The 27,432-nt window shown below is 46.2% G+C and overlaps 3 protein-coding genes across 6 annotated transcripts in view; 1 reads left to right on the top strand and 2 right to left on the bottom strand.

Annotated features, from left to right (window-relative positions):
- Positions 1-4,811: 4,811 nt before the first annotated feature.
- Positions 4,812-9,295, bottom strand: LSM3 (LSM3 homolog, U6 small nuclear RNA and mRNA degradation associated). 2 transcript variants are annotated; one of them, XM_044301852.1, is made up of 4 exons: positions 9,246-9,295; positions 7,362-7,469; positions 7,190-7,285; positions 4,812-5,270 (listed from the first exon to the last, which is right to left on the bottom strand). In XM_044301852.1, exons 1-4 carry the CDS (start codon positions 9,264-9,266, stop codon positions 5,190-5,192), a joined length of 306 nt encoding a protein of 101 aa, XP_044157787.1. In that variant the 5' UTR covers positions 9,267-9,295; the 3' UTR covers positions 4,812-5,189. The 2 variants fall into 2 exon arrangements, with proteins under 2 accessions (XP_044157787.1, XP_044157786.1); XM_044301851.1 differs by having other exon boundaries at positions 7,362-7,472; positions 9,246-9,286.
- Positions 9,296-9,376: 81 nt separating this feature from the next.
- Positions 9,377-21,949, top strand: XPC (XPC complex subunit, DNA damage recognition and repair factor). Of its 3 annotated transcripts, none has more exons than XM_044301846.1 (16): positions 9,377-9,534; positions 10,757-10,922; positions 11,232-11,341; positions 11,656-11,776; positions 12,596-12,680; positions 12,867-13,024; positions 13,179-13,299; positions 14,652-14,741; positions 14,829-15,707; positions 16,555-16,715; positions 16,839-16,920; positions 17,063-17,197; positions 18,150-18,319; positions 18,656-18,749; positions 18,831-18,920; positions 19,949-21,949. In XM_044301846.1, the coding sequence occupies exons 1-16, from the start codon at positions 9,462-9,464 to the stop codon at positions 20,156-20,158; spliced, it is 2,745 nt and encodes a 914-aa protein (XP_044157781.1). In that variant the 5' UTR covers positions 9,377-9,461; the 3' UTR covers positions 20,159-21,949. The 3 variants fall into 3 exon arrangements, with proteins under 3 accessions (XP_044157781.1, XP_044157783.1, XP_044157782.1); XM_044301847.1 differs by having other exon boundaries at positions 9,393-9,534; positions 10,760-10,922; XM_044301848.1 differs by lacking the exons at positions 18,831-18,920; positions 19,949-21,949 and having other exon boundaries at positions 18,150-18,354; positions 18,656-18,748.
- Positions 21,052-27,432, bottom strand: part of TMEM43 (transmembrane protein 43) — a 19,351-nt gene continuing 12,970 nt past the window's right edge. Inside the window, exons 6-12 of the mRNA XM_044301849.1 lie at positions 26,420-26,489; positions 26,203-26,273; positions 25,578-25,699; positions 25,254-25,328; positions 24,913-25,014; positions 24,717-24,834; positions 21,052-24,214 (exon numbers count right to left, since the gene is read on the bottom strand). Of these exons, the coding sequence (XP_044157784.1) occupies positions 24,012-24,214; positions 24,717-24,834; positions 24,913-25,014; positions 25,254-25,328; positions 25,578-25,699; positions 26,203-26,273; positions 26,420-26,489 (761 nt within the window). The 3' untranslated portion in view covers positions 21,052-24,011. The remainder of the gene's footprint in view (positions 24,215-24,716; positions 24,835-24,912; positions 25,015-25,253; positions 25,329-25,577; positions 25,700-26,202; positions 26,274-26,419; positions 26,490-27,432) is intronic.

Here is a 27,432-nt window from a genome sequence, read left to right as displayed (position 1 = left end):
CTCACAATCCAATTAAGCGAGCCGGAGAAAGTCTTTATCTTATCTCACTTGCATGGCTTCAACCGATGCATCAAAATTCAAGAGAATTCGTACAAATTACTGACTCGCTGGTACAAAACGCCAGAATTCCTGCATAGGCTCAATCCGGATTTACCGGAGCAGTGCAGGAGGTGTGGAACAGAAGTCGACTCCTTGTCACAACTTTGGTGGTTCTGCAGTAAAATTCGCCCCTTTCTGGTCTCAGATAGAGACAACAATTAATCAGATATGCACCTCTAGATGCAAAACTGGTTCTCCTCTGGTGCCCCAACGACTCCCTTACCCCTGCCAAGACTGACCTCCCGACCATGCTTCTCACTGCGGCCCGTCTGTCGATACCCCTCCTCTGGAAGAATGACTCACCGCCCTCAATGTTAATGTGGACCGAGAAAACAGACCAACTGTTTAGATTTGAGGAATTGGCCCACTGGGAAACTCGCACATGCTCCAACTTTCTCAAATTGTGGCACCCTTGGGAGAAACACCGCAACCCCAAGTGATTTGGAAGCACTCTCACCCTCCCTCTCCCCACCCTATTCCCCCCCCTTGTCTTTTTCTTTCTTTATTAACTAAATATGTTCATACTCAATGTGTTAGTGAATATGATAAGGTCTGTAAGATTATATGTTCCTATTCAATCGTTGCCATTTGCACATGGCTCTATACTGACATGTATCTTTGACCAGACCTTCTGCACTCTCAATAAAAGAGTTTTGGTTAAGAATATAACTGCTATAATACTGCCTCCTATGTACAAGAATATAACTACTATAATACTGCTCCTATGTACAGGAATATAACTACTATAATACTGCTCCTATGTACAGGAATATAACTACTATAATACTGCCTCCTATGTACAAGAATATAACTACTATAATACTGCCTCCTATGTACAAGAATATAACTACTATAATACTGCCTCCTATGTACAAGAATATATCTACTATAATACTGCTCCTATGTACAAGAATATAACTATTATAATACTGCCTCCTATGTACAAGAATATAACTATTATAATACTGCTTCTATGTACAAGAACATAACTACTATCATACTGCTCCTATGTACAAGAATATAACTACTATAATACTGCCTCCTATGTACAAGAATATAACTACTATAATACTGCCTCCTATGTACAGGAATATAACTACTATAATACTGCTCCTATGTACAAGAATATAACTACTATAATACTGCCTCCTATGTACAAGAATATAACTACTATAATACTGCCTCCTATGTACAGGAATATAACTACTATAATACTGCCTCCTGTTTACAAGAATATAACTACTATAATACTGCCTCCTATGTACAGGAATATAACTGCTATAATACTGCCTCCTATGTACAAGAATATAACTGCTATAATACTGCTCCTATGTACAAGAATATAACTACTATAATACTGCTCCTATGTACAAGGATATAACTACTATAATACTGCTTCTATGTACAAGAATATAACTACTATAATACTGCTCCTATGTACAAGAATATAACTACTATAATACTGCTCCTATATACAAGAATATAACTACTATAATACTGCCTCCTATGTACAAGAATATAACTACTATAATACTGCTCCTATGTACAAGAATATAACTACTATAATACTGCCTCCTATGTACAAGACTATAACTACTATAATACTGCTCCTATGTACAAGAATATAACTACTATAATACTGCCTCCTATGTACAAGAATATAACTACTATAATACTGCCTCCTATGTACAGGAATATAACTGCTATAATACTGCCTCCTATGTACAAGAATATAACTGCTATAATACTGCTCCTATGTACAAGAATATAACTACTATAATACTGCTCCTATGTACAAGGATATAACTACTATAATACTGCTTCTATGTACAAGAATATAACCACTATAATACTGCCTCCTATGTACAAGAATATAACTACTATAATACTGCTCCTATATACAAGAATATAACTACTATAATACTGCCTCCTATGTACAAGAATATAACTACTATAATACTGCTCCTATGTACAAGAATATAACTACTATAATACTGCCTCCTATGTACAAGACTATAACTACTATAATACTGCTCCTATGTACAAGAATATAACTACTATAATACTGCTCCTATGTACAAGAATATAACTACTATAATACTGCTCCTATGTACAAGAATATAACTAGTATAATACCGTACGGGTAGTTATTGAATTGCCCCTTTATTTTTCTCTCTTGGTTTTATACTTTATCAGTGACATTTCCCTGTAACCTGGTTTCCATTTGATCACTGCCCTGGAGATGTTTGGAACCTGTTGCTGACGGAGATGTGACCCGGGAATAACACTTATGTCACCTCTTGTGGTTCCACATACTGGGAACAGATCTGGATTATAATGAGCTCCCAGCTGAACGTATAATCTCCAGTTTTAGCATCAAAGCTCAAAGGGAAATCTGAATCCACACGAACAGGAGACGCCTCTTGTCCGCTTGGCACCTCCCGCTGGAAGCAATGAATGAAAGAGTGCAGCACATTGATGAAGTCGGTGACAGCTTCTTGAACCATATACAATGCACAATACTTCCTGAAAAAGCGGTTGATCCTATTTTTTGGGTGCCTAATTATCACATATCATGCCCCCCACCCAATAAGGAGACCTAAGGATTAAAGGGGTTTTCCAAGTGTTTGTTACAGATTACCTATCCTCAGAATAGGTCTTCAGTATGAGATTGATGGGGTCCAACACCCAAGGCCCCACCGATCAGCTATTGGAGAAGGCACCAGCATCCACCATAGCACTGCAGCATTATCTCTGTGTACCAAACACAGCGCCGTACATTGTATAGCGGTTGTGCTTGGTATCGCAGCTCAGCCCCATTCACCTCCATGGGGCTGAACTGCGCCTAGGCCACATGACATTATATGGTCTATGCAAAGCTGGAGCATGCTGCCTTTTCAAATAGCTGATTATCGGGATTTCCAGGTGTCGGACCCCCATCGATCAGATACTGATTACCTAACCCGAGGATAGGTCAGCAGTGTAACAAACTTTAACCAGAGCAGAAAGCACCATTTAAAAGGTGTTGGCCCATCGATAGCAGATCATAAAGATATGTAATCATATGTCAGATAAAGACCAGAGCCCCCCGAAGTGAAGGAGAGCCCACCGGTGTGTTCTACCGTTATCGGAGTTCTGAAAATAGCCAAGTGAACGCGCTCAGCTATTTATGGGAATCCCATAGCAGAGCGTGGCCGCACATGCAAAGTTGCTCTCTGTTCAGGTTGGGGGTCCCGTTTTGGAGATAAGTGCATGTCCCAGATGGAAACACCCCTTTAAGGTATTCCTAGATTCTTACAGACTTTAGTTCCAACATTTTAGATTCCCCAGGAGGTAAGAGCTAAAGGTCCCATATTCCGGCTCTGCTATTCAGATGGAGATGTGAGAGGTTTCAATTACACAGGCAGCACAAAAGATACAAGCTCTGGCCAAGATGTGCCAAAACTGCTTAAGACCTGGTCAGGTCAGCGGGAGATTACCGAGAGATTCAATTACCCTAGATCAGGCCAGGTTAATGAGAAGCCTCAGGAACTGCGGAGTTATATGGAGACAGCACGATATCTGAACAGTAACAATGTGAGAGATTCATTACAAGGAGCGTTAAGAAGGAAGACAACCACCATCTATGAAATCAGAGCTTAAAGGAGTTCTTCAGGATTTACATATTCATGACCTATCCTCAGGGTAGGTTATGAATACAAGGTCAGGGTCCGGCTCCCGGGATCCCCAATGATGAGCTGTACAAAGAGGCCGTGGCACTCTGATCACTTAGGCCTCTTTGTAGGCTATGTGACGCCACGTTCAGTCACGTGGCCTAGGCACAGCTTAGGCTACTTCCACACTCGCGTTTTGGTTTCCGTTTGCGAGATCCGTTCAGGGCTCTCACCAGCGGTCCAAAACAGATCAGTTTTGCCCTAATGCATTCTAAATTGAAAAGGACCCACTCAGAATGCATCAGTTTGCCTCTGTTCCGCTCTGGAGGCGGACACCAAAACACTGCCTGCAGTGTTTTTGTGTCCACCTGACGATGCGGAGGCAAGCGGATTCAACCTGACACACAATGTAAGTCAACGGGGACGGATCGGTTTTCACCAACACAATAGAAAATTGATCCGTCCTCCATTGACTTTCAATGGTGTTCAAGACTGATCCGTTTTGCCAATGTTACAGATAATACAAACGGATCCGTTCTGAACGGATGCATGTGGTTGTATTATCGGTGCGGCTCCGTCTGTGCAGATCCATGACAGATCCGCACCAAACGCGAGTGTGAAAGTAGCCTAAATCCCATTCAAATAAATTGTCCTGCAGTACCAAGCACAGCCACTAGTCAATGTACAGCCGCGCTTGGTGAGCTGTGATGAGAACGCTGCACTCATGGGTGTGCCACAGCCGATCAGCAGGGGTCCTGGGTGTCAGACCGATTCTGAGGCTAGGTCATAGGTAAACAGTCATTTTGATCTTACAGCTTCCACTGTTGATAAGAAGTGAACGGGCCCGATTTGGTCCAAAAATAGGTTTGTGCAAATGCATCCTTATCTAGTATACAGCTGCCGGCTAGAGACAGGTCCACGGCTATGGACTGTATCGCCACCTAGTGATGGGATTCCTTCATCACAATCCCTGGCTGGTTTCATATTCTGCAAAGGGCAATGTAAAAAAAAAATAAAAAAAATAATAAATATAAGAATAAAATATCAGAAACACAAAACCAACGTCGGCACCAGTGATCTTTAATGGAAATTCCCAAAAGTAAAGCAATCTTCCTGAATACAGTAAAACCTGTATCCGATTTCTGTCACTGGCTTTCAATATAAAACTTAAGTTTTTCACTTCCAGAAAAGATTCCCCAATTTAAAACAAAAGTAAACTGCAGCATCTGCCAAGAACGTGAGAGCAGTTAAGAAAAATCTTAAAAAAAGAAAAATATACATATTGGAAGAAAAGATCCATAAGGTGGGTCGTAGATTAGAATCATCTTACTACATGAACACAGGTCGCAGCAAGACAAGACCAATGTACCGGCACAGGCAAGGAGTCACGGGAAGTCTGGATATCCTTGTGTTGTGGACCCCGAGGTACTCCAGGGCTCAGCCAACCCTCAAGGGAGGAGCGACCAGCACAACGCCATCGCCTCTAACAAAAAGCATGGGGATGTTCCTCTTCGTGGACTGGAAAAAAATAAGGGGAAAACAAAATTAAAAATAAATAATCATAATTGTTAATTCTTCACATCAGAACATCTTATTACATGTCTAGGAGACGTCAGAAGGGGGCGCCGTGGAGCTCAGCCTGCCCTATTCACTAGAGGCACAGATGAGTAGCGTTGAGCAACTTCTGTTTTCAAGTTCGAAGCACAAGGTTGGTGTTATCCAAGAATCCAGTTATAGATTCCACTACCATGGACCATAACGGAATGGGCAGCATAGACTTCTATTATGACAGAATGCTTCCTACAGACTTCCATGGTACATGCTAGGGTTGTTTCAATACCAAAATTTGTTTCGATACTATAATGAAGGATACTCGATACCACGCGAAAAAAAAAAAAAAACACACACACACCATAAAAATCAGCGCGTGTTTCCCATTTTATGCATCCTCCAGTCCATAATCGAACAGTCCTATCATATTTTTTGGGTGGGGAGCGGCGGGAACAAGGTGACAAAAAAAAAAAGAAGTGAATCATGCAGTTTTTATAAAAAAATGTTTTTCCTGTTACGGCGTTCACCGCATAGGGCAGCACGGTGGCTCAGTGGTTAGCACTGGTGCCTTGCAGCGCTGGGGTCCTAGGTCTGAATCAAGGACAAGATCTGTATGGAGTTTGTATGTTCCCGCCAGTTTCCTCCCACACTCAAAAGACAGACCGATAGGGGGCTTAGATTGTGAGCCCCATTGGGGACAGTTGGATGTTAGGTCTGTAAAGCGCTGCAGAATATAGTACTGCTATATAAGTGCATAAAATAAAATAGGAGATTTTTTATATTTCAATAGTTTGGACTCTTCGGATAAGGCAATATGTTTGTTTATTTAATAACTATTAGCCCCCTTAAAGGCTAGAACCTGGGATCTTTTGATCCCTTGTCCTATTCACCCACATAGAGCTCTATTAGGGTGAATAGGACTTCACACTCTCCCTGCTGCCCTGTGCATAGTACACACAGCAGCAGGGAGCTTACCATGGCAGCCAGGGCTTCAGTAGCGTCCTGGCTGCCCAAATTACTGATCGGAGCCCCAGGATTACACTGCTGGGGCTCCGATCAGAAACTGCCACCAATGAAGGGGGGGGAGGGGACGACGACACCCTGTGGCCACTGCCACCAATGATTTTAATACTGAAGGGGGGGGGGGGGGGGGGGACACGCACTGCGCCACCAATGATTATTAACGTTTAATACAGGAGGCGGTGCAGGCAGCAAAATCACATAGCAGTCACCCAGCCTCTATGACAGTAAGCTGCGATCAGCGGCAGTTAACCCCCAACGGAAGGTCTGCACCCAACCTCCTGTATTAGTATTAAACATTCTCTCTCTCTAACATGGCGCACGCTGATAGCAGTGCGCTCCATGCTCTGTGATACTGGAATGCGCAGTAGCGCATCCTAGTATCAAAAAATGTCAAATCCCGGTATTGCGGTAGATACTGGACAAAAGTATCAAATGGGTATTGAAAATTCGATACCCGAAACAACCCTTGTACATGCCGTCATAAAATTCCGTTAAGGTCCGTGGTAGCAGAGTAATCCATAACAGGATTCTTGGATATCCTGAACCTTGTATGCCGAACTTGAAAACACAAGTTCGCTCAACACTATAGAGGAGCCATAATCTCTATGGTCCATCTTTTCTCGTCCAGTTTGAAGCTGGTAAGAGACAAAGTGGCAGACCCTTCATTGGTTGCATCAGTCCCGGACGCTGTTCGTATGGCACACATGTAGTCCTTAGCAATGCCCTGCACCACTACTAAACATACAGCATGCACAGCACAGACAGTACCCGGGGCGAGGCAGGGGCGCAGGGCCCCCTTCAGATAATTGGCAAGTTTTCTTGTCAGGTCAGAAACATTAAAACAACCAGAACGAAGCAATTACCTTGTAGATCTCCTCATAGGTTTCCTCGTCGATCTCTATGGTGGTGACGGTTTCTTCTACATCTCCCAGAATCATGTTTAAGTGCTGATCATACGCCTGCTTAGAAAGAGGGGGCAATTAGTAATGACCAGCCCGACAGCTGCACTGCAGCACACAGCGACAGGACACGTACGTGCAGCCGTCCCCGCAGCTCTCGGTCATTCCTCATCTTCACATAAATGCGCTCATCGAGGCTCAGCCGGATCAGATCCAGGGGCTCCTCCACAGTGTTGGTGGTCTGCTGCTGATCATAGAGGGAGAAGCCATTACTAACTTCCAGCATACATACACAAATGACAACTAATCATTTTCCTGACATTCCTGATATACACTACTCACAAAAAGTTAGGGATTTTGGGTTTCGGGTAAATATTTACAGAAAACATAAAAAGTTCCGGCTCCAGTGATATTATATCATGAAAGTGGGGAGCAGCATACTTACCGTCTGTGCGGCTCCCGGGGCGCTCCAGAGTGACGTCAGGGCGCCCCACGTGCATGGATGACGTGATCGCATGGTACTTCATCCATGCGCATGGGGCGCTCTGACTTCACTCTGGAGCGCCCCAGGAGCCGCACGGACTGTAAGTATACCGCTCCCCCGCTCCCCACTACTACTATGGCAACCAGGACTTTAATAGCGTCCTGGCTGCCATAGTAACACTGAACGCATTTTGAAGACGGATCCGTCTTCAAATGCTTTCAGTTCACTTGCGTTTTTCCGGATCCGGCGTTTAATTCCGGCAAGTGGAGTACACGACGGATCCGGACAACGCAAGTGTGAAAGAGGCCTTATCCTGTACTGATCCTGAGTTACATCCTGTATTATACTCCAGAGCTGCTCTCACTATTCTGCTGGTGCAGTCACTGTGTACATACATTACTTATCCTGTACTGATCCTGAATTACATCCTGTATTATACTCCAGAGCTGCACTCACTATTCTGCTGGTGCAGTCACTGTGTACATACATTACTTATCCTGTACTGATCCTGAGTTACACCCTGTATTATACTCCAGAGCTGCACTCACTATTCTGCTGGTGGAGTCACTGTGTACATACATTACTTATCCTGTACTGATCCTGAATTACATCCTGTATTATACTCCAGAGCTGCACTCACTATTCTGCTGGTGCAGTCACTGTGTACATACATTACTTATCCTGTACTGATCCTGAGTTACACCCTGTATTATACTCCAGAGCTGCACTCACTATTCTGCTGGTGGAGTCACTGTGTACATACATTACTTATCCTGTACTGATCCTGAATTACATCCTGTATTATACTCCAGAGCTGCACTCACTATTCTGCTGGTGCAGTCACTGTGTACATACATTACTTATCCTGTACTGATCCTGAGTTACAGCCTGTATTATACTCCAGAGCTGCACTCACTATTCTGCTAGTGGAGTCACTGTGTACATACATTACTTATCCTGCACTGATCCTGAATTACATCCTGTATTATACTCCAGAGCTGCACTCACTATTCTGCTGGTGCAGTCACTGTGTACATACATTACTTATCCTGTACTGATCCTGAGTTACATCCTGTATTATACTCCAGAGCTGCACTCACTATTCTGCTGGTGCAGTCACTGTGTACATACATTACTTATCCTGTACTGATCCTGAGTTACATCCTGTATTATACTCCAGAGCTGCACTCACTATTCTGCTGGTGCAGTCACTGTGTACATACATTACTTATCCTGTACTGATCCTGAGTTACACCCTGTATTATACTTCAGAGCTGCACTCACTATTCTGCTGGTGCAGTCACTGTGTACATACATTACTTATCCTGCACTGATCCTGAGTTACATCCTGTATTATACTCCAGAGCTGCACTCACTATACTACTTATCCTGTATCTATCCCCATTCATTTTAGGGCACAGCAGGTGAATAAAAACCTCTAAACCGCCTCGGCCTGTCCACAGATTCCCAACACCCTTCCTCTGTCTCCAGGAGCCCCATAAAGTAACAACATATCCCCCCAATCGCCGCGCTCACCTGCTCGCCATCATCCGCCATCTTGAAAACCCCGCTCAGCGGAAGAGGCCAGTCGCTCTGGTAAACGTAACTCTCGCGAGATTTAAACCCCTGTCAGACGAGGCGGAGGGGCAGCCAATGAGGTTTAAGCTGCTGTGTCACGTGACTTCCTTTGAGTTTGTTATCCAACAGCAGCATGTGTGGCTGAGGAGGCAGAGGCCCGGGAGACGGGGGAGGATGGGGAAGCGCCGGGGCTCCGTGGACGCCAAGACTGACTGCAAGAAGCCGAGGAAGAGGGCGCCGGCCAGAGGTGGGGAGACAGCCCCGGGAGTTCCACCGCGCCCTGTTTATAATGGTCACTCTAAGCCCCGGCCTTTATTACTAAAGTATCTCCTCTTAAAGGGATGTTCTGGTTTTATGTCAATACATCTTAAAGGGGTCCTCCAACAATAAGCAACCCTCCAGGTGTGATGATGCGTTGTCCATAAGGCATCACATGACCTCAGCGGCCAATCGCTGATGCCTGATTTTACGTTGCGGATGACACCGCAGCGATTTGGGGGAAAACCCCTTAAATTGTTAATAAATTGAAACCAAATGTTTTAATCCACTTTAATATCGCTGCTTGCTGTCAGTGAATGCAAGGATTCTTGTTTGACGTTCAGAGGGTGACAACCTGTCCAGTTCTCACAGCTGAGGGTTTGTTACCATTGCATCCAGACCAGACAATTCTCTATCACCAGCGCAAGCGTCTCTCCTGCCCTGATAGTTTGTTACAGTGTATCAGTCTGGAGACCAGGGTGTTTAGCCAGCAGGCTGGATACACCTGTAACAGACCCTCAGCTGTGAGAACAATTGGGACCATGTGTTGTTGTTTTTTTTTTTTTGGATGTAAACTAGAATGTTCTAATTCACTGACAGTCAGCAGAGATCTTAATCAACACTTCGGTAATTGTGTGCTTGATCGGGGTCTGTCCCCAGAGATCATGAGAACAGGGGCCCCACATACGAATTATATATTATACGGTTATATGTTGATTATGGACAAGCCCCTTAAAATCAGAAAATGTCCTCTAAGCACCCAGCTTTTCCGGTCTCCTGATCTGTGCTATAAAAGCAGTAAAGCTTTGTGACAACCCATATGGCCACCATTTTGGCTCCTACGGGGGTTGTCAGCCACGTTTCCCGGGCTCCTGCTTGTCGGTGATGCAATACTTTACCCTCTGCTGATCCGATTTGCTGTTCCAGATCCTCGGAGAGCCCGGTGGCGGCCATGTTGCTTGTCCCAGCTTCAGTTCTCCGCCTGCGCTGTTTTCTGTGTGAGCTCGGCGTGTCTGACATTCTGGAGTCTGGAGAAGCTGAGGATCGGTTGCTTGAATGGTGCATTGGCATCACCCAGCTTTCCCGGGGACCGATCAACTAAGAAATAGATTTTGAACATCTTCTGTTTTCTAGAGGAAATGATATATAATTATTTTTTTTTTATAGTTTCCTCGCTCTGATTGTTTGTCTCCTCTTGTGGTTTCCTGCAGCAGGTGGTGGAGAGGACGCGCGCGAAGACAGGAAGGCGCCAAAAAAGGAAAGCCGAGCCGCCGCAGCAGGTGTCGGGACCAGAAAAAAAGCAGAGAAGACGCCCGGGGGAACCGCTGCGGGGAAGAGAGCTCCTAGAGTCAAGAAGCCCGCCGAGAAGGAGATCGAGTGAGTGCTGCGTACACTGTCATCACCCCCTATGTACAGAAGACAATGCATGCTGCTATGGCAACCGCAGAGCAAGCGGGATATCCAATGTTACAAAGTATCACTCCATTGTTTCCTTTTCATTTTTCCTTCTCTTCTGATATCTAGTCAGTAGCCCCTCCCCCATCATCATTCCCAGACACCTCTTCTGACTCATTAGCATATATGATGCACTGTTGCAGCGCCACCGCCAGCGTTTCTTCGGCATCGCTCATTCTCGGTTGTCCGCAGGTCACAATGTAAGTCTATATCTTATTTCTCTTCGTTCAGGGACTTGTTAAGCTTTGAGTCTCAGTCTGTGATTCCGGATGCAGCGGTTAAAGCCGGAAGCAGCTCGGAGGATGGAGGGGACAGCGACGAGGAGTGGGAGGACGTGGAAGGTAATACTAGGAGCTTAAGGGGGAGAAAACACATCCCCTATACTGTGGACAGGGGTAAACGTGTCTGCTCGGTGGGGGCCCAACAGCTGGGACCCCCACTGATCAGAAAAACAGGGGCCTGTGCTCCCCCTCTTTTGAATGGAATGGAAGTCGCATATGCGCTTCATTCAACTCCATGGAGTCGCTGACAATGGCAGTGCGCTTGCGATAATTGGGGCCATACTGGGGGGCACTTGTTCTTCTACAATATAAACGTACACATGTTGTGACTGATCCTCATCACTGGATCCTCTCTGTCTCTCCTCTTGCAATAGAGCTCAATGCAGCTACACTGGATGCCTTACAAGCCACAACATCCAATGACTCGGGACTCCCCACTGAGTCCGTAGAGATAGAGATCGAAACGCCAGAAGCAGCCAAAAAAAGGTTAAGAAGGTAAATTCTGCTGTTGAACATTTGTAATAGCCAGTATAACAGTCCAGAGCTGCAACCACAGTTCTGCTGGGAGTCTGCAGATTAGTGAGTGCAGCTCTGGAGTATAATACAGGATGTAACTGAGGATCAGTAATATATGTACACAGTGACTGCAGCAGCAGAATAGTGAGTGCAGCTCTGGAGTATAATACAGGATGTAACTGAGGATCAGTAATATATGTACACAGTGACTGCAGCAGCAGAATAGTGAGTGCAGCTCTGGAGTATAATACAGGATGTAACTCAGAATCAGTACAGGATAAGTAATGTATGTACACAGTGACTGCACCAGCAGAATAGTGAGTGCAGCTCTGGAGTATAATACAGGATGTAACTCAGGATCAGTATAGGATAAGTAATGTATGTACACAGTGACTCCTCCAGCAGAATAGTGAGTGCAGCTCTGGAGTATATAATACAGGATGTAACTCAGGATCAGTACAGGATAAGTAATATATGTACACAGTGACTCCTCCAGCAGAATAGTGAGTGCAGCTCTGGAGTATAATACAGGATGTAACTCAGAATCAGTACAGGATAAGTGATGTATGTACACAGTGACTGCACCAGCAGAATAGTGAGTGCAGCTCTGGAGTATAATACAGGATGTAACTCAGGATCAGTACAGGATAAGTAATGTATGTACACAGTGACTGCACCAGCAGAATAGTGAGTGCAGCTCTGGGGTATAATACAGGATGTAACTCAGGATCAGTACAGAAATAATGTAGATAAATTTTATATATGCACTGTAATTTTTATATTTTTCTTGTTTTATAGAGAGAAGAGAAAGGCAGAGTTTGCTGCTTATTTACGCCGAATAATGAACCGATTCAGCAAGGAGTTGCGAGAAGACACGCACAAGGTGAGACATGACTTCTTTTAGTCATTTATTTATCTTTTATTATCCCTCACCCATAAGAGACAGAATTTAAGATTAGATCTTGGAGGGAGGGATGAGGATGAGTCCTACAGAGATGAACAGGATTCTCCTTTCTGCACAAGGTGTGAACCTGGCGCTAACTGCTCTTGTTTTTCGTCCTCACCTCAGGTACATTTGCTCTGCCTTCTTGCCAATGGCTTCTTCCGCAGCGACACGTGTAATTCCCCTGACCTTCAGGCGGTGGCGCTGTCTGTGGTTCCAGTTAAATTTATAAACTATACGGCCGTCCGGGTAGATGTGGTTTACTTGACAAACTTGGTGAAGTGGTAAGATGTCCTCTGTAATAGTAATATAATTTTTTTTTTGGGGGGGGGGGGGGGGAACTACAGTATAAAAAGGATTAACGACGTTCCCAGTGTCAGATCTGGAATAATGAGATGATGCAATATGTCCCATATTTACTTCTCTTCCTTTTTCTAGGTTCAAGTCCACATTTACCTTGAATCCGGAAATGTCTCTTGATGATCGAGAACCAATATCGGCCAGGCTGGAGCGGAGATTTGGGGTGTACGGAGTGAGGGATGCAGAAGAGATGGTCCATGTAAGATGACGCATCACATCTAAAAAACCTAAATGCAGGCTTTGTAATGATGTCCCCCGATTGCTCATGAACATAATGAGGAGGCCAGGTGCTGGGACCTCTATGATTAGCTGCAGGGTCAGTCCCACATGTCTGTTAGAGGTTCTCTGGGATTTACAATGAGATCCGCGGGTCTGACTCCCAGCACTGATCAGCTGTACAAAGAGGCCACGGTGCCCCATGAGCGCTTAGGCCTCTCCCTAGGCCAGTGATGGCTAACCTCTGGCACTACTACTCCCAGCGTGCTCCATTTATTTCTATGGAGTTCTGAGAACAGCCAAGCAAGTGCGCATCTTGGGAGTTGTAGTTTTACCACAGCTGGAGTGCCGGAGGTTCACCATCACAGCCCTAGCCTATGTGACGTCACGTTCATCACTGACATGGCCTAGGGCATAGCTCATTTCCTTTCAAGGGAATGGGGCTGAGCTGCAATACCAAGCACAGCCTCCATACAATGCGTGGCGCTGTGCTTGGTAAGCTGGAAAGAGGTGCTGCAGCCTCCTCCAACTGCTATTTGGCAGGGGTGCTTGGAGTGGGACCCCACTGAAGTAATATTGATGAGCTAGGGCAGCGCTAAAGCCCGCTCATCGGTTCCGGGGACGTCACTCGGCTCACTGCTGGGCGGAAAACTCCGCCTGGCAGCCCCATAGAGAGCCCGGTTCGTCACCGGAACTCCAGAAAATGCTTTTGCCCTGCGCGATTTAGCATAGGACAAAGGAGAGCATTGGAGTATGAACTGCTCTGATGCTCAAGTCAGGGGGGCAAATGGGGATATGTCCGGGTTCGGCTCTGAACCCGGACAACCCCTTTAAGTCAGTGGGCTACCATGCCATCCATTATGTTCAGTAAGTGCCCTGAAAACTCTTAAAGGGAACCTGTCACCTGGATTTTGTGTATAGAGCTGAGGACATGGGTTGCTAGATGGCCGCTAGCACATCCGCAATACCCAGTCCCCATAGCTCTGTGTGCTTTTATTGTGTAAAAAAAACCGATTTGATACATATGCAAATTAACCTGAGATGAGTCCTGTCCCTGACTCCTCTCACGTACAGGACTCATCTCGGGTTAATTTGCATATGTTTAAAATCGTTTTTTTTTACACAATAAAAGCACACAGAGCTATGGGGACTGGGTATTGCGGATGTGCTAGCGGCCATCTGGCAACCCATGTCCTCAGCGCTATACCCAAAATCCCAGTGACAAGTTCCCTTTAAATAAAGGAAGGATCAGGTCCTAGGACGGCCTCCTGCTACCAGATGCTTATACGGTGCTTCTGGTGTGGATCGTTGATCTCTTTGCCTTTTTATTTCCAGCTTTTCTTGATTCTGCTTCGAGCCTTGCAACTTCTGAGCCGCCTGGTGCTCTCCCTGCAGCCGATTCCCCTAAAGGAGCCGCCCGCCAAGGTAAGTTTGGTTGTGAACGTATTCCTCTCTTACTTGATGGTTGACATAAGGAAGGCTTGAGCTGAACTGCATCTCTCTGCCTTCTAGATGGCAAAAAGCCCAAGAGAGAAGTCCTCGAAGAAGTCTAATAAAACGGCCCGATCCCGAAAATCCCCTAAAGGAAAATCCAAAGGGGAACCGAAGCTGAAGCAAGAGAAAGTAGAGACCATTTCCTTGGACAGCTCTGAGGATGAAGAGGAGAAACCTTCAGAAGATATCATGCCTAAGAAAAAAGTCCGTAAGGACAGGAAGGACAAGTCAGGGGAGGCTTCCGAAGATGCTAAGGGTAAAGCAAGTCCAAAAAATCAACGCAGAAGGAAAGTGGCCTCCAAATTGTCCTACAAGGAGGAGAGTGATAGCCAGGAGGGTAGTAGCGGATCTGACTATGCCTACACGACCAGCGAGGACAGCGACTTCTCCGACTGGGACTTGTCAATTGAAAAAAAAGGTAAAGGATCTTCTTCTGTAAAGGCGAATAGCAGGAGGTCGGGGGAGGGCACATCAAAGAGTCCAGGACACCCCAAAGCAAAGAGCTCGCCCAAAGATGACAACCCGCAAATTAAGAGGAGAGGCAAGATCATTTCCACAGATGACGAGGAGGAGGTGGGGGGCAGTGCCGCACCACCGCCCCCCAGAGGTAGCGATCAATGGGTGGAGGTTTATTTGGAGAAAGAACAGAAGTGGGTGTGTGTGGACTGTGTGTACGGAGCGGTTAACCAGCCGTCGCTGTGTGTCAAGGCTGCCACCAAACCGGTCACTTACATCGTGGGGATCGACAACAATGGGCATCTTAAAGACGTGACGCGAAGATACGATGCAGAATGGATGACCAGTACTCGCAAACGGCGCATCGACGCAGAATGGTGGGAGGAGACTCTGATGCTTTATAAAAACCACACTACACGGGAGGAAAAGGAAGATGCAGAGGTATGGAGCGTGGATCCTAAGGTGGAAGGGCAAGGCATGTCATCACACCTGTTAAATATGCAATGCAATAAGCCTGCAGTGTCGGAGGAACACCCAGGGGCATTATGGGTACTAACAGTAAAGTAACATATGTACACAGTGACTGCCCCAGCATAATAGTGAGTGCAGCTCTGGAGTATAATACAGGATGTAACTCAGGATCAGTACAGGATAAGTAATGTATGTACACAGTGACTGCACCAGCAGAATAGTGAGTGCAGCTCTGGAGTATAATACAGGATGTAACTCAGGATCAGTACAGGATAAGTAATGTATGTACACAGTGACTCCACCAGCAGTATAGTGAGTGCAGCTCTGGAGTATAATACAGGATATAACTCAGGATTAGTACAGGATAAGTAATGTATGTACACAGTGACTGCACCAGCAGAATAGTGAGTGCAGCTCTGGAGTATAATACAGGATGTAACTCTGGATCAGTACAGGATAAGTAATGTATGTACACAGTGACTGCACCAGCAGAATAGTGAGTGCAGCTCTGGAGTATAATACAGGATGTAACTCAGGATCAGTACAGGATAAGTAATGTATGTACACAGTGACTGCACCAGCAGAATAGTGAGTGCAGCTCTGCAGTATAATACAGGATATAACTCAGGATCAGTACAGGATAAGTAATGTAATGTATGTACACAGTGACTGCACCAGCAGAATAGTGAGTGCAGCTCTGGAGTATAATACAGGATGTAACTAAGGGGGGAGGGAATTTATAACTGTAGTTATAGTCTTCCAGTTTGAACACAATAAACTGATGTTTAGCTCCAAATCCCTGATTTTGTGTCTGTAGTTTGAAGCCAAGCTCTTGGACCAGCCCCTGCCAACCTCAGTCACAGAGTATAAGAACCATCCTCTCTATGCTCTAAAGAGACATCTGCTCAAGTATGAAGCCATCTACCCAGAATCTGCAGCCATCCTTGGTTACTGTAGAGGAGAAGAGGTTTATTCCAGGTAATGACGCTATGGTCACCCTGAGAAACATATATGTTAGTAATAAACATTTTTCTATTTTCTGGTGTCATACTTTACCTCCGGTGCTAAACTTATAATCACGACCTCTAATTGTCTCTACAGGTCTTGTGTCCACACCTTGCATTCCATAGACACCTGGTTAAAGGAGGCCCGTGTGGTGCGGCTCGGGGAGGTGCCTTACAAGGTGATGAAATGGGCCGACAACTTCTCACTGTGCACGGAAAATGAAATCTGTGCTGGAGTCAGACTGTTAATGGAGATGGGACTTTTAGAGGACACGCGCTGGTAATGTTACTTTTGTCACATCCAATCTGTTTCATGCACAGATGGTGAAAGGGCAGTCTAACCGAGCGAGGAAAGCCCGCCTGGCAGATCCAGAGAAGAGGGACAGCAATGACCTTGCTCTGTTTGGCCTGTGGCAGACTGAGGAATATCAGCCGCCCATAGCTGTGGACGGAAAGGTGAGGGCAGATGTGTCAGTGCCTGACGCTTAGAAATTACATTTAAAGGGGTGATCTCATGTTATGAAGTGATAGTATTTCGTTAGGTTAGGCCACCTGCAGGTGAACGCACATACGATCCGCACGAATTTCCGTATTGTGCAGGTGGCCTTATACCGCCACTTTATGACCCGAGGGGGGTCTACTGTCTGTGCCCCAGCAATTCTTGCAGTGAACGTGCATCGTCCCTTCCAAAGTTGTCCCTGCTGTCTGGTTGTGCAGGAAATTGATGTCGGCCCCAATTGCCGAGGGGACACAATTCACTTTCCTGCACAGCGGGTGGCGAGGACGCATTTGATAATCTGGTCACACAAATCCAGAATATAAAGAAAAGCAACATTTACACAGATCATCTTTAGGACTTTCCTATGATCCAGGGTGACTGACGTCAGGTCCCATCAATGGAGCAATAAAGGAATTTTGATAATATATAGTCTGTCCACAGACACAGCTTGTATTACTGCCTGACATCACCTTTAAGTCCCTAAGCCCCCCCCTAGCCAGACCTGTACAGGGAAGCTTACTTACCTGGACCTGCTGAAATCCAACATGGCTGTTCCTTCTTTCCCCTGGAATCTGCCATCAGTGGAGAGTTGGGACACGACCTTACATAGGTGACCGCCCTACCAAAATTGGAAAGTTAGGCTGACATCCATCTAATGCAGGGATGCCCAACCTGCGGCCCTCCAGCTGTTGCAAAACTACAACTCCCAGCATGCCCGGACAGTCTACAGCAGAGCATGGCGGGAGTTGTAGTTTTTTTAACGGCTGTCGGGCCGCAGGTTGGGCATCCCTGATCTAATGTGTATGGCTAGCTTTAGTGTCACTATTTCCAGGAGCACAAAGCTGTGGTTTCCCCGTCTTTAGAGCTTATTGTCCATGATCTTTACCAGATCCTTTGCTTGTTCTGCAGGTTCCTCGCAACGAGTTTGGCAACGTGTACCTGTTTAAACCTAACATGCTGCCCATCGGCTGCTGCCATTTGCAAGTCGCAAACCTGCACCGCGTGGCCAGGAAGCTGGACATCGACTGTGCCTCGGCCATCACCGGCTTTGACTTCCACTGCGGCTTCTCGCATCCTGTGTAAGGCTGATGCGCCCTCTGACATAACATTTGGGGTTTGTACCTGACTTATCCATCTAGTCTGCAAACCCCCAAAAACTGGAGCCCTCTGGGTTTATTTTCTGCCAGATATCTGCTTGCTGTCAGTGTGTGGATAAAGTCGTATCCAGAGACTGAAAAAACACCCTGGTCATGTCAAACTGACCAGTCATTTAGATGACTTATTACAATATATCAAGGATGAGCACAGTGGCGGGTTTTTGCATTCATTGACAGCAAGCAGAGATCTTGAAAAGGTGAGAAAATGAATGATGTATGCTGAAAGGGAAGATTTTTCTAATTCCCCCTTCCTTGCAGGACCGATGGTTATATTGTATGTGAGGAATATAAAGACGTCCTGCTGGCTGCCTGGGAGAATGAACAGGTGGAGATAGAGCGCAAGCAGAAAGAGGTAAATTCCTGTCCCAGTGCCTACACTAGACATCATGGACTGGCCTATAACCAGTACTCATTCCAATCTCTGGTGCCGTAGAAACGCGAAAAACGGGTCCTGGACAACTGGAAACTGCTGGTGAAGGGTCTTCTGATCAGAGAGAGACTGAAAGCTCGATATGGACAGAAGGTAAGCGGCGATGATACCAGACATCGGTGTGCCCCCTACATACACAGCAGTCCTGCCCTCCGCTGAGCCCCCGCACAGCTTTAGGCCCCTTTCACACGAGCAAGTTTTCCGCGCAGGTGCAATGTGTGACGTGAACGCATAGCACCCGCACTGAATCCTGACCCATTCATTTCAATGGGTCCGTGTACATGACGCACCAGTTCTGTGTTGCGTGAAAAACGCAGCATGTTCTATATTCTGCGTTTTTCACGCAGCCCTGGCCCCATAAAAGTGAAAAACGCATTGCATCCGGAAACAAGTGTGGGTGCAATGCGTTTTTCACTGATGGTTGCTAACAGATTTTTATCATGCACATGAAAAACGCATCAAAACGCATTGCACCCGCGTGGAAAAAAAACAACGCAATCGCAGACAAAACGGACTGAACTTGCCTGCAAAATGGTGCGAGTTTCACTGAACGCATCCGGAGCCAATACGTCACGCTCGTGTGAAAGAGGCCTTAAAGGCTGCAATATCTTTGACTTTAGGAGTAGTGTTGATTGCAAATTCTCGAATATGACAAATATTCGAATTCCAATATTGCCCCTGCCGCTCATCACTGCTCTGCAGGCGCCCACCTTACGTTATGTCTGACATGGAATCGGAGAGGAGGATGGGTAGATTGGGAAACGCACAGCGCTGTATGCCATGCTGGGTTAAGGGCTTGGTCACAACTGTGATGCTATGCTTCTGCTGCCTATTCCTGCCCATTTTTTTTTTTTTTTTTTTAAGAACTGTAGTCATATGCTCTTTTTTTTCCCTTGCAGCATATTTTAGGACATGTTGCATATTGTACCCATTGTGTATTGTGTACATAAACCTGTAGCAATACCCTATTTTATCCACTGCATGCGACTGTCTGTATGAAGTCTGCCCCCGGCTCATCAGACCGATGATGAATGGCTGGCTGGTTACCTTGGCTCGGTTCAGTTTTCATCCTGGTTGTATATTATTATTTTTATTTTTTTTACATTGTATTATTCCTGCAGGACTCTGAACATTTTTCCGCTGCAGCCACAGAGGAAGGACTCTCATCAGATGAGGAGAAACCAGCAACAGAGACCCCAGCTCTGGACACTGCTGTATCCTGGCCCCAGAACCGGAAAACCGAGGAGCAGCAGGGAGGGAAAGCAAAACGGAAAACGAAGAGAGAGAAAAGAGGAGAAGAAAATCACTTATTCCCATTTGAAAAGCTGTAAAAAGTCTAATGAGCGCCTACAAGAACCACAAGTCTCAGCATTCAATCTGTGACTGACCTTAAGAGGACTCCAGACAAAATACTGTTCTGCTGAGTGCAGGGCTAGAACATGACTTCATAGAGTTAGGTCTTATTTACACGAATATGTGCCACGCGTTACATGCATTGGGGACCACAAATTGCAGTCCCCAACGCACGGGCACTGTCCCTGTGGCTGGTGCAGACCCATTCAACTTGAATGGGTCCGTAATCCATCTGCACCATGCAGTGCAGAGGCACGGACAGAAAACCAGTTCCGCACAGCACCTTCCGGATTGCAGACCCGTTCAAGTGAATAGATCCGCATCCGTGATGCGGTGCACAAACGGCTGGTGCCCGTATATTGCGGACCCGGCCGGCACATGTTTGTGTGCATGAGCCCTTAGAGTACAGGTCTCACCCCCTCCCCTGCACTAAGCATCACAATGTTTGCTTTAGGGTTCGTTCACATGCAAATTGCAGATCCGCAAAACGCGGATGGCAACCGTGTGCCTTCCGTAATTTGCAGAAAGGAACAAGAGGCCTGTTATAGAAATGCCTATTCTTAGAATTTGTGCAGGGCCACGGAACAGAGCAACGGATGTGGACAGCACACTGAGTGCTGTCCGCATGTTTTGTGGACCCTTTGAAATGAATGGGTCTATATACAGAACGCAAAATACGTTTGTGTGAACGAGCCCTTATCCCGAGGGTTTCTTTAGAAACTGTACATTAGTGTTCAAGGACTAATTAAGAATTTAGTGATAGGATAGAAACGTTTATAAGAAAAAAAAAAAAGTTAAAATTGTCTCCAGTCCTAAAAATAAATGTGATTTTGATAAAAACTAAAATATTTTACAGAAGAGAAAAGCCAAGTTTGTCAAAAGTGCGTTTATTTCTCCATATCCAGTGACAAGCGTCAAGTGTTGTGTGATTTCATATGCTCGGACATTGCCGCCCTGTCTAATCCACGTCCACACAGCGAGACCTCTTGATGCAGGGCTCAGTCCCATGACCGTACCGCCTGTCTGGGTCCGGTCTGTACAAACAATGTTTGTACATCCAGATAGTCCACAGCTAACAGTCCCACGCCGGACTAACGGGACTTCACTTAATAATCTGTCACTTGGTGGATTCACATTGGCGCCTGAGCCGTCAGTGCCCCCCCCAACTGCTCCAAAACCACAGCTTCCAGCATATTGACAACCATGGGTTTTGCAACAGCCGGGGAGCCACAGGTTGAAGACCACTGATGGCTGAGACTCTCCAATAATCCAGAATCTCCCCTGTCCTGAGAATGCTAAATTATCAATTATTTTACTCTGCAAAAGTCGGAGCAAATCCCATTTGCAGAAAGCAAAATTTCCACTATGGCCATGTGAGCGTGCCCATGTTCTGCATTCATTGTTTTCTACCTGTTCCCTCGGATAGAAACTGATGAGGCCAGTGAGCGGGAGGACAGGAGCTCCTAATCTGTGACCAAAATCTCTTGTCCGAGATTTCAGTAGCTTTTATAAAGCAGAGGTTCACTAAATACATCATTTATGTGGTTACATTATAACACACACACGTGGCACAGTGATTGCAGCTATGCTGCCCACGCCGCTGGTTCCGATTGTCCTGGATAAGGGTGCAGCCACACGGTCCGGATTTTTTATGCAGTTTTTTTTTAAGCCAAAACCAGATGTGAATTCAAGACGAGACGTCGTATCCGTCCTTTATACTTTCTCTCCTTTTTATGATCCACTCCTGATTTTGGCTTTTAAAACTGCATTAAAAAAAAAATTAGTATGTTGGGACAAACACCTCCGTGTATCCTCCGGCAGAACTGCTTTCATGCAGACCCTTCTCTAGGTTCAGCTCCATTAAATCCTGCTGTGGCTTTGCGAGGGGTCCACGTGTTAACTGCAGCAAGAAAGGACCTGTACGTTCTCAGCGCGGTCGGGAAAACCGTGACCGCATCAACTGTGGCACGGCCTCCCATTGAAAACAACGGGAGGCGGTTTCAGTGCAGATTGGAGCCTGTTTTCTGGAACTGGAATCTGCGTCCAAAATCCTACATCTGAACATAGCCTAAGGGTGATGCCACGTGTCACGGCTGTGGTTTTGCTTTGCAAGATTAAAATGCACCATAATATCAGCGATGTTGTTGCAAAAGCCGCAAGCATTTAAAAAAAAAAAGTTTTTCCCACATCTGTAATGCAGCGCCCTATGGCTGGGTTCACACATAGCAGTAGTATGAAGTGTCGCTAATTACAGCAGGGCATCACCGCACGCTTTCAGCAGCATGTTTTTTTTTTTACCAGGCAAAACTTTTTCTTTAACTTGTTTCACCAGGAAAATCTCCACAGGCAAAAAAACCCGCTAAAGAATGCAGACTACCCCTCTTAAAAGTAGCAGAGTGGCCAAAGATTATTTAGTTGCTGCAAAAATATCAGGAAAGTTTTCAAGATCTCTGCCTGTCAATGAATGGGAACCTTTTAAATCAGCAGCCCTGGTCCTTTGCTCATTACAGTACAGTTATCAGAGCTCTTGTCCGTGTGATCCTCACATGTAAAGGGCAGATCCTCTGTGCGGTAAACAGTGACAGTTCCCATTCAATGACTACTATCAGAGGTCTTGGAAATAGTGACAAAGCATAAAACTGGATCCATAGGGGGAAAAAAAATTCTAGTGCTGAACCCAGAAAATCACATTGATGAGAAATTCTGCAACCTGCTAATAGACTTTGTGCCTTCACCACTCCCTGTTTTTAAGATCTCTGCTTGCTGTCCATGGCTGGAATCTTTACTGTTTGCAGTTAGAGGTAAACAGAACTTTGTTATAGTTAATGAGCCGAACTGGTTTTCACCGACTGAAAGCAGAGATCTTGAAAGTGTTCAGGAAAGTCTATCAGAAAATTGCAGATGGGAAAACCCCAGCGATAGCGAGAAGCAGAACTGGACTGTCCTTGCACAATGTAACATGCGTGAATGTAAGCTCTCCTGCTGAGACTTGTAGTACTACGACAGTACGAGGCTTTACGTGTCACACGGACTGCCATAAATATTCTGCAATGAGGAACGAGGCACAGAGCTCCACGCCTCAAAGCGGACAAGATCGGACATTATAATAACATACGACAACGGGAATCTCTTTGGCAATGATGAATGGAAGACGCCATCGATGTAGATTCTTCCATGAACGGACGGCACCGATCTGACCTGGACACCATCTGCATAGATTCTTCCACAGACAGAAAGCGCTTATCTGACCCGGACGCCATCTACGTTGATGCTTCCGTGGATTGAAGACACCAATCTGACCTGGACACCATCTACATAGATTCTGCCATGGTCGGAAGGCGCCAATCTGACCCGGGCGCCATCTAACTGGATTGTTCCGTGGTCGGAAGGCGCCAATCTGACCCAGGACGCATTTACATTAAACAGACATCCAACATTCTTATGAGCTTTAAAACTGGAGAGAATAACTTTGCTTTACATACTTTGTACTCATCTGGACATGTCATACTCCAATCACATCCAAAGCAGCATTCAATATTCTGAGGGTTGCCACTCCCCAGTGCTCTGTAACAGCTCAGCTCCCAAAAGGACTAAAGCGTGCTTTGTAGATACTGCATGACCAAGTGGCAGGAGACCAGAAGAGGTCGAAAGGCTGCTCTGGATGTGACTGGAGTACAAGATGTGTATAAAGTTATTCAATAGTTGCATAAAAAGACAATGAAAACAATATTATAAAAAGCATCAAAAAAACAAGTTACATTGAAGAGATTATTGCATCGTGGACCCCAGTGTCATCACCAGCGCATTCAGGACCCGAGCAGGGAAGGGCCCCTACTGGTATTTCTTGGCGGGTACGCGGGATCGGGCCAGGAAGATTATGCCAAGGGCGGCAGCGCTCAGAAGAAGGGATATCAGCGGGCGATAGAACAGCCAGCCGGAGGCGATGGTCAGCAGAGACAGGGACGAGGAGACGCACAAAGCAAACAGCTGGAGACCCAGGCTGACGAGATCACGGACAATGGGAAACCAGTCCACTGTAATGGGAGCAATGGGAAATCATCAGCTGAGCGGCTGCTCATATAAAGCAGTCAACCTAAACGAGCTGCAGTGTAAAGCACGAGGAAGATTGTTTCAGGCTACCTCAATAGGCAATGGAGCCACTAGAGAGGACAGGACGAGATTTATTTTTTCCCCCATTGTAAATACTTTTTTAGAAGTCTGCATTGGATCGTACCTCTGTTATTCCTACTGGAAATGCATGACTAAATTGGTTACACCTAGTTGTCATTCTCAATGCAAGGGTTAAGTGTGTTTACATGGCCCAACAATGATCACTGACCGGACGGTGTCCAAATGTATAAAGACACTACAATGCCCAGTAGTCAATCTAGTTCAACATTTCCAGGAGGAATAAAAGAGGAACTGCACGATGCACAGTTCTAAGAATATATGTTCCAGAATGTCACGGGGGATTACTAGTATCTATAAAACGGATATGTCGGGGGGCACAGTTTCCGAATATCCCAGCGCGCTCACCTAAAGTGTGGAAGATCTTTATCATGAGGCTCACACCTACGAACATCATCAGCCAGCCAGCGGCGCGCAGGGCCCAGGTCTTCATCATGTTGCTCTGATGCTCTTCATGGAACATTTCCTAAAAGGTATACAGCGCCCCCGCATGATGAGTATAGGTACCGGGGAGACACCCGCTGCCTCCATTTATCGGACTGACCTCTGCTGTGCGACTCCCCAGGTACAGAAGCTCCAGCTGGTCCCCGGATTTGGTCTTGTAGGACACCAGTTCTCCTCCTCGCTGCCGCGCGATGATGCTCACCTGGTAGAAAGAACCTGGCATGACGACCCCTGGGTGGACTTCCCCTTTAAGCGACTACCCCAACCACCCAGAGCTCAGAGATACTCCCGCCATGACACAACCCCATATACCAGTCAGTGACGAGAGCCACCAGTGCGCCCGTTTTACCATGAGGTACATCATGCCTCGCGCCTCGCACCTCACTGGTGCCTATGGATCGGCTGTATTCTCTTCATTATTAATTCATCTCGTTAAATTACCGTATCAACCGATCCAAACGTCGGGCCTCCCATCGAAACACCGGCGTACCAGAAAGAAATGCGCAAATCCCCCACCTGAAAGAGAGAAATCATAGCGGTCATTACCAAGATTCGAGTGACGTCCGGCTCAAGCTCAGCTCAGTGCATTTCCAGCTAGCATTATCCCTACAGCGCCACCCATGTCCACAGGTCGTGTATGGTACTGCATCCACTTCAATAGAGATGAGCTGCAACACCAGACACAGCCCATGCACAGGGGTGGCGCCATTTCTGGAAGAAAGCAGCCAATGCCGGATAATCCGATTTCCAGGGACCACTCCTCACCTCTGGGTTCTTGGGGTCGGCGCCCTGATAGAAGTAATTCCCGCCGGCGATGACATCAGCGTGCGGATTCCTGATCTGGGACAGACTCAGCTGCTTGAAGTTGTCGACCTTATTAATCAGCCCTGGAGAGAAGACGTCAAGACCCAAGAGATGTCAGAGGAGCGCTGCTCAGGGTGCGACAACCAGCACAATGAAGCAGAGGTTGTCAGGGCCCTGCCCCTTTAAGTAGAATCGCTGAACAGTAATTAAAGGAGAGCTAAACCCAAGAGTAGAAAACACGTTTCTGGACTTTGTCAGTCGTCCCATGAGATTAGTGTCCCCAAGTCCTTTGTGTGACCCTTGGGGACCAGTGGTCCCACATGCACTACATGATCCACGTACACAGGGGACTTGGGGACCCCATTCTTGTAATCATTGGGGTTCTCAGGAAAGAAGGATGGGTCATGTTGAATTTTACATGCCCACTCCTTGTTCTCAGGGGAGATGGCTTGCTGCCTTCTCCCCATTGAGGACACATGCATGCTTGGCCCAGAGGAACGGCAGTCATATTTTACCCTACTTTACCCTATGAACCATTACTGCAGTGTTGGTAATAATGCACCCTCCCGCCGATGTAGTTCCTTACCTTTAGATAAATAGTAACCTCCGACCTGAACGTCCGCCGCCACCGCTGTGTACGACTCTACCGCCATGGCACTGCCAAAGAATCCATGGATTGATGTAATCAGTGCAGCTGTAATTATGCTATTGGCCACCAGAGGGAGCTCATATACTGTCCAGTCCACTGGACTCTATGGGAAGATTCAAGGGGGGGGGGGGGGGGGGTAAGGGTTAGCGCTCACCTGGGGTTCCGATGGGCAATCTCTCTGTCAAAATGTCGGCTGCTGACAACTTCTGACCGCCATTCGGTGTCTGGAGGAAAAACGGACACCTTAAGGTCAAAGGTAACATTGCAAATACCTGTACTGATTATACTCCAGTTGCATCTAAAGCTACATTGTAAGGACTCAGAAGTAAGTTACACAGTTAGAGCTCAGTCCCTAACTGCCTGTTCTCATCAGAATTTTGAATGCAGCTCTGGGTGCGACTAGAGGATAAGTCAAACTTCTGTAATGTTGTTTACTGCCATAGTCCTATGTGTTTGTGGTATTCCATATGTTGCCATTAAAGTGCATGGCCAGAGCAACCATTTGCCTTCCGGTTCAGCAATTTGTGGCGTTTTGAGATTCTGACGGTTTAACTCTTCCCTTAAAGGGATTGTCTCACTTCAATAAATGGCATTTATCATGAAGATACAGTAAATACAAGGCACTTACTAATGTATTGTCATTCTCCATATTGCCTCCTTTGCTGGCTGGATTCATTTTTGCATCACATTATACACGGCTCGTATCAAGAGGTTACGACCACCCTGCAATCTAGCAGCAGTGGTCGTGTTTGGACACTAGAGTTAAAAGTGCCGTCCTATGCACGCTCCCGCGGTCCTGGTCACCAGACGGTGCAGCGCTTTTTCCTATGGTGTTCAAGCATGACCACCTTGTATCTGCGCTGCAGTGGTGGTCAAACAAACATCCTGGATACAAGCCGTGTATAATGTGATGGATAAATGAATCCAGCCAGCAAAGGAGGCAACATGGAGAATCACCATACATTAGTAAGTGCCTTGTATAAACTGTATCTCCATGATAAATGCCATTTATTGAAGTGAGACAATCCCTTTAAGCGAAGAGTTAAACCGTCACCGTACATTAGGAAGTGCCTTGTATAAACTTTCTCTACGTCAGGGATGCCCAACCTGCTGCCCTCCATCTGTTGCAAAAGTACAACTCCCTGCATGCCCGGACAGCCTACGGCT

Source organism: Bufo gargarizans, chromosome 7, assembly GCF_014858855.1.
Source record: "Bufo gargarizans isolate SCDJY-AF-19 chromosome 7, ASM1485885v1, whole genome shotgun sequence".
Classification (NCBI taxonomy): Eukaryota; Metazoa; Chordata; class Amphibia; order Anura; family Bufonidae; genus Bufo; species Bufo gargarizans.
Note: the sequence above shows the minus strand (reverse complement) of the source record. Positions and strands in the feature narration are given on the sequence as shown.

What these genes read in the sequence shown, in the direction of transcription:
- LSM3 (XM_044301851.1), bottom strand. Translation starts at nt 9,266, where the DNA reads ATGGCGGATGATGGCGAGCAG. An exon ending in TGGCGGATGATGGCGAGCAG is followed by an intron (nt 7,473 to 9,245) that starts GTGAGCGCGGCG and finishes CTCTATGATCAG; the next exon opens with CAGCAGACCACCAACACTGT. An exon ending in AGCTGCGGGGACGGCTGCAC is followed by an intron (nt 7,286 to 7,361) that starts GTACGTGTCCTG and finishes CTTTCTAAGCAG; the next exon opens with GCGTATGATCAGCACTTAAA.
- XPC (XM_044301846.1), top strand. Translation starts at nt 9,462, where the DNA reads ATGGGGAAGCGCCGGGGCTCCGTGGACGCCAAGACTGACTGCAAGAAG. An exon ending in GAAGAGGGCGCCGGCCAGAG is followed by an intron (nt 9,535 to 10,756) that starts GTGGGGAGACAG and finishes GGTTTCCTGCAG; the next exon opens with CAGGTGGTGGAGAGGACGCG. An exon ending in TAGAGCGCAAGCAGAAAGAG is followed by an intron (nt 18,750 to 18,830) that starts GTAAATTCCTGT and finishes CTGGTGCCGTAG; the next exon opens with AAACGCGAAAAACGGGTCCT.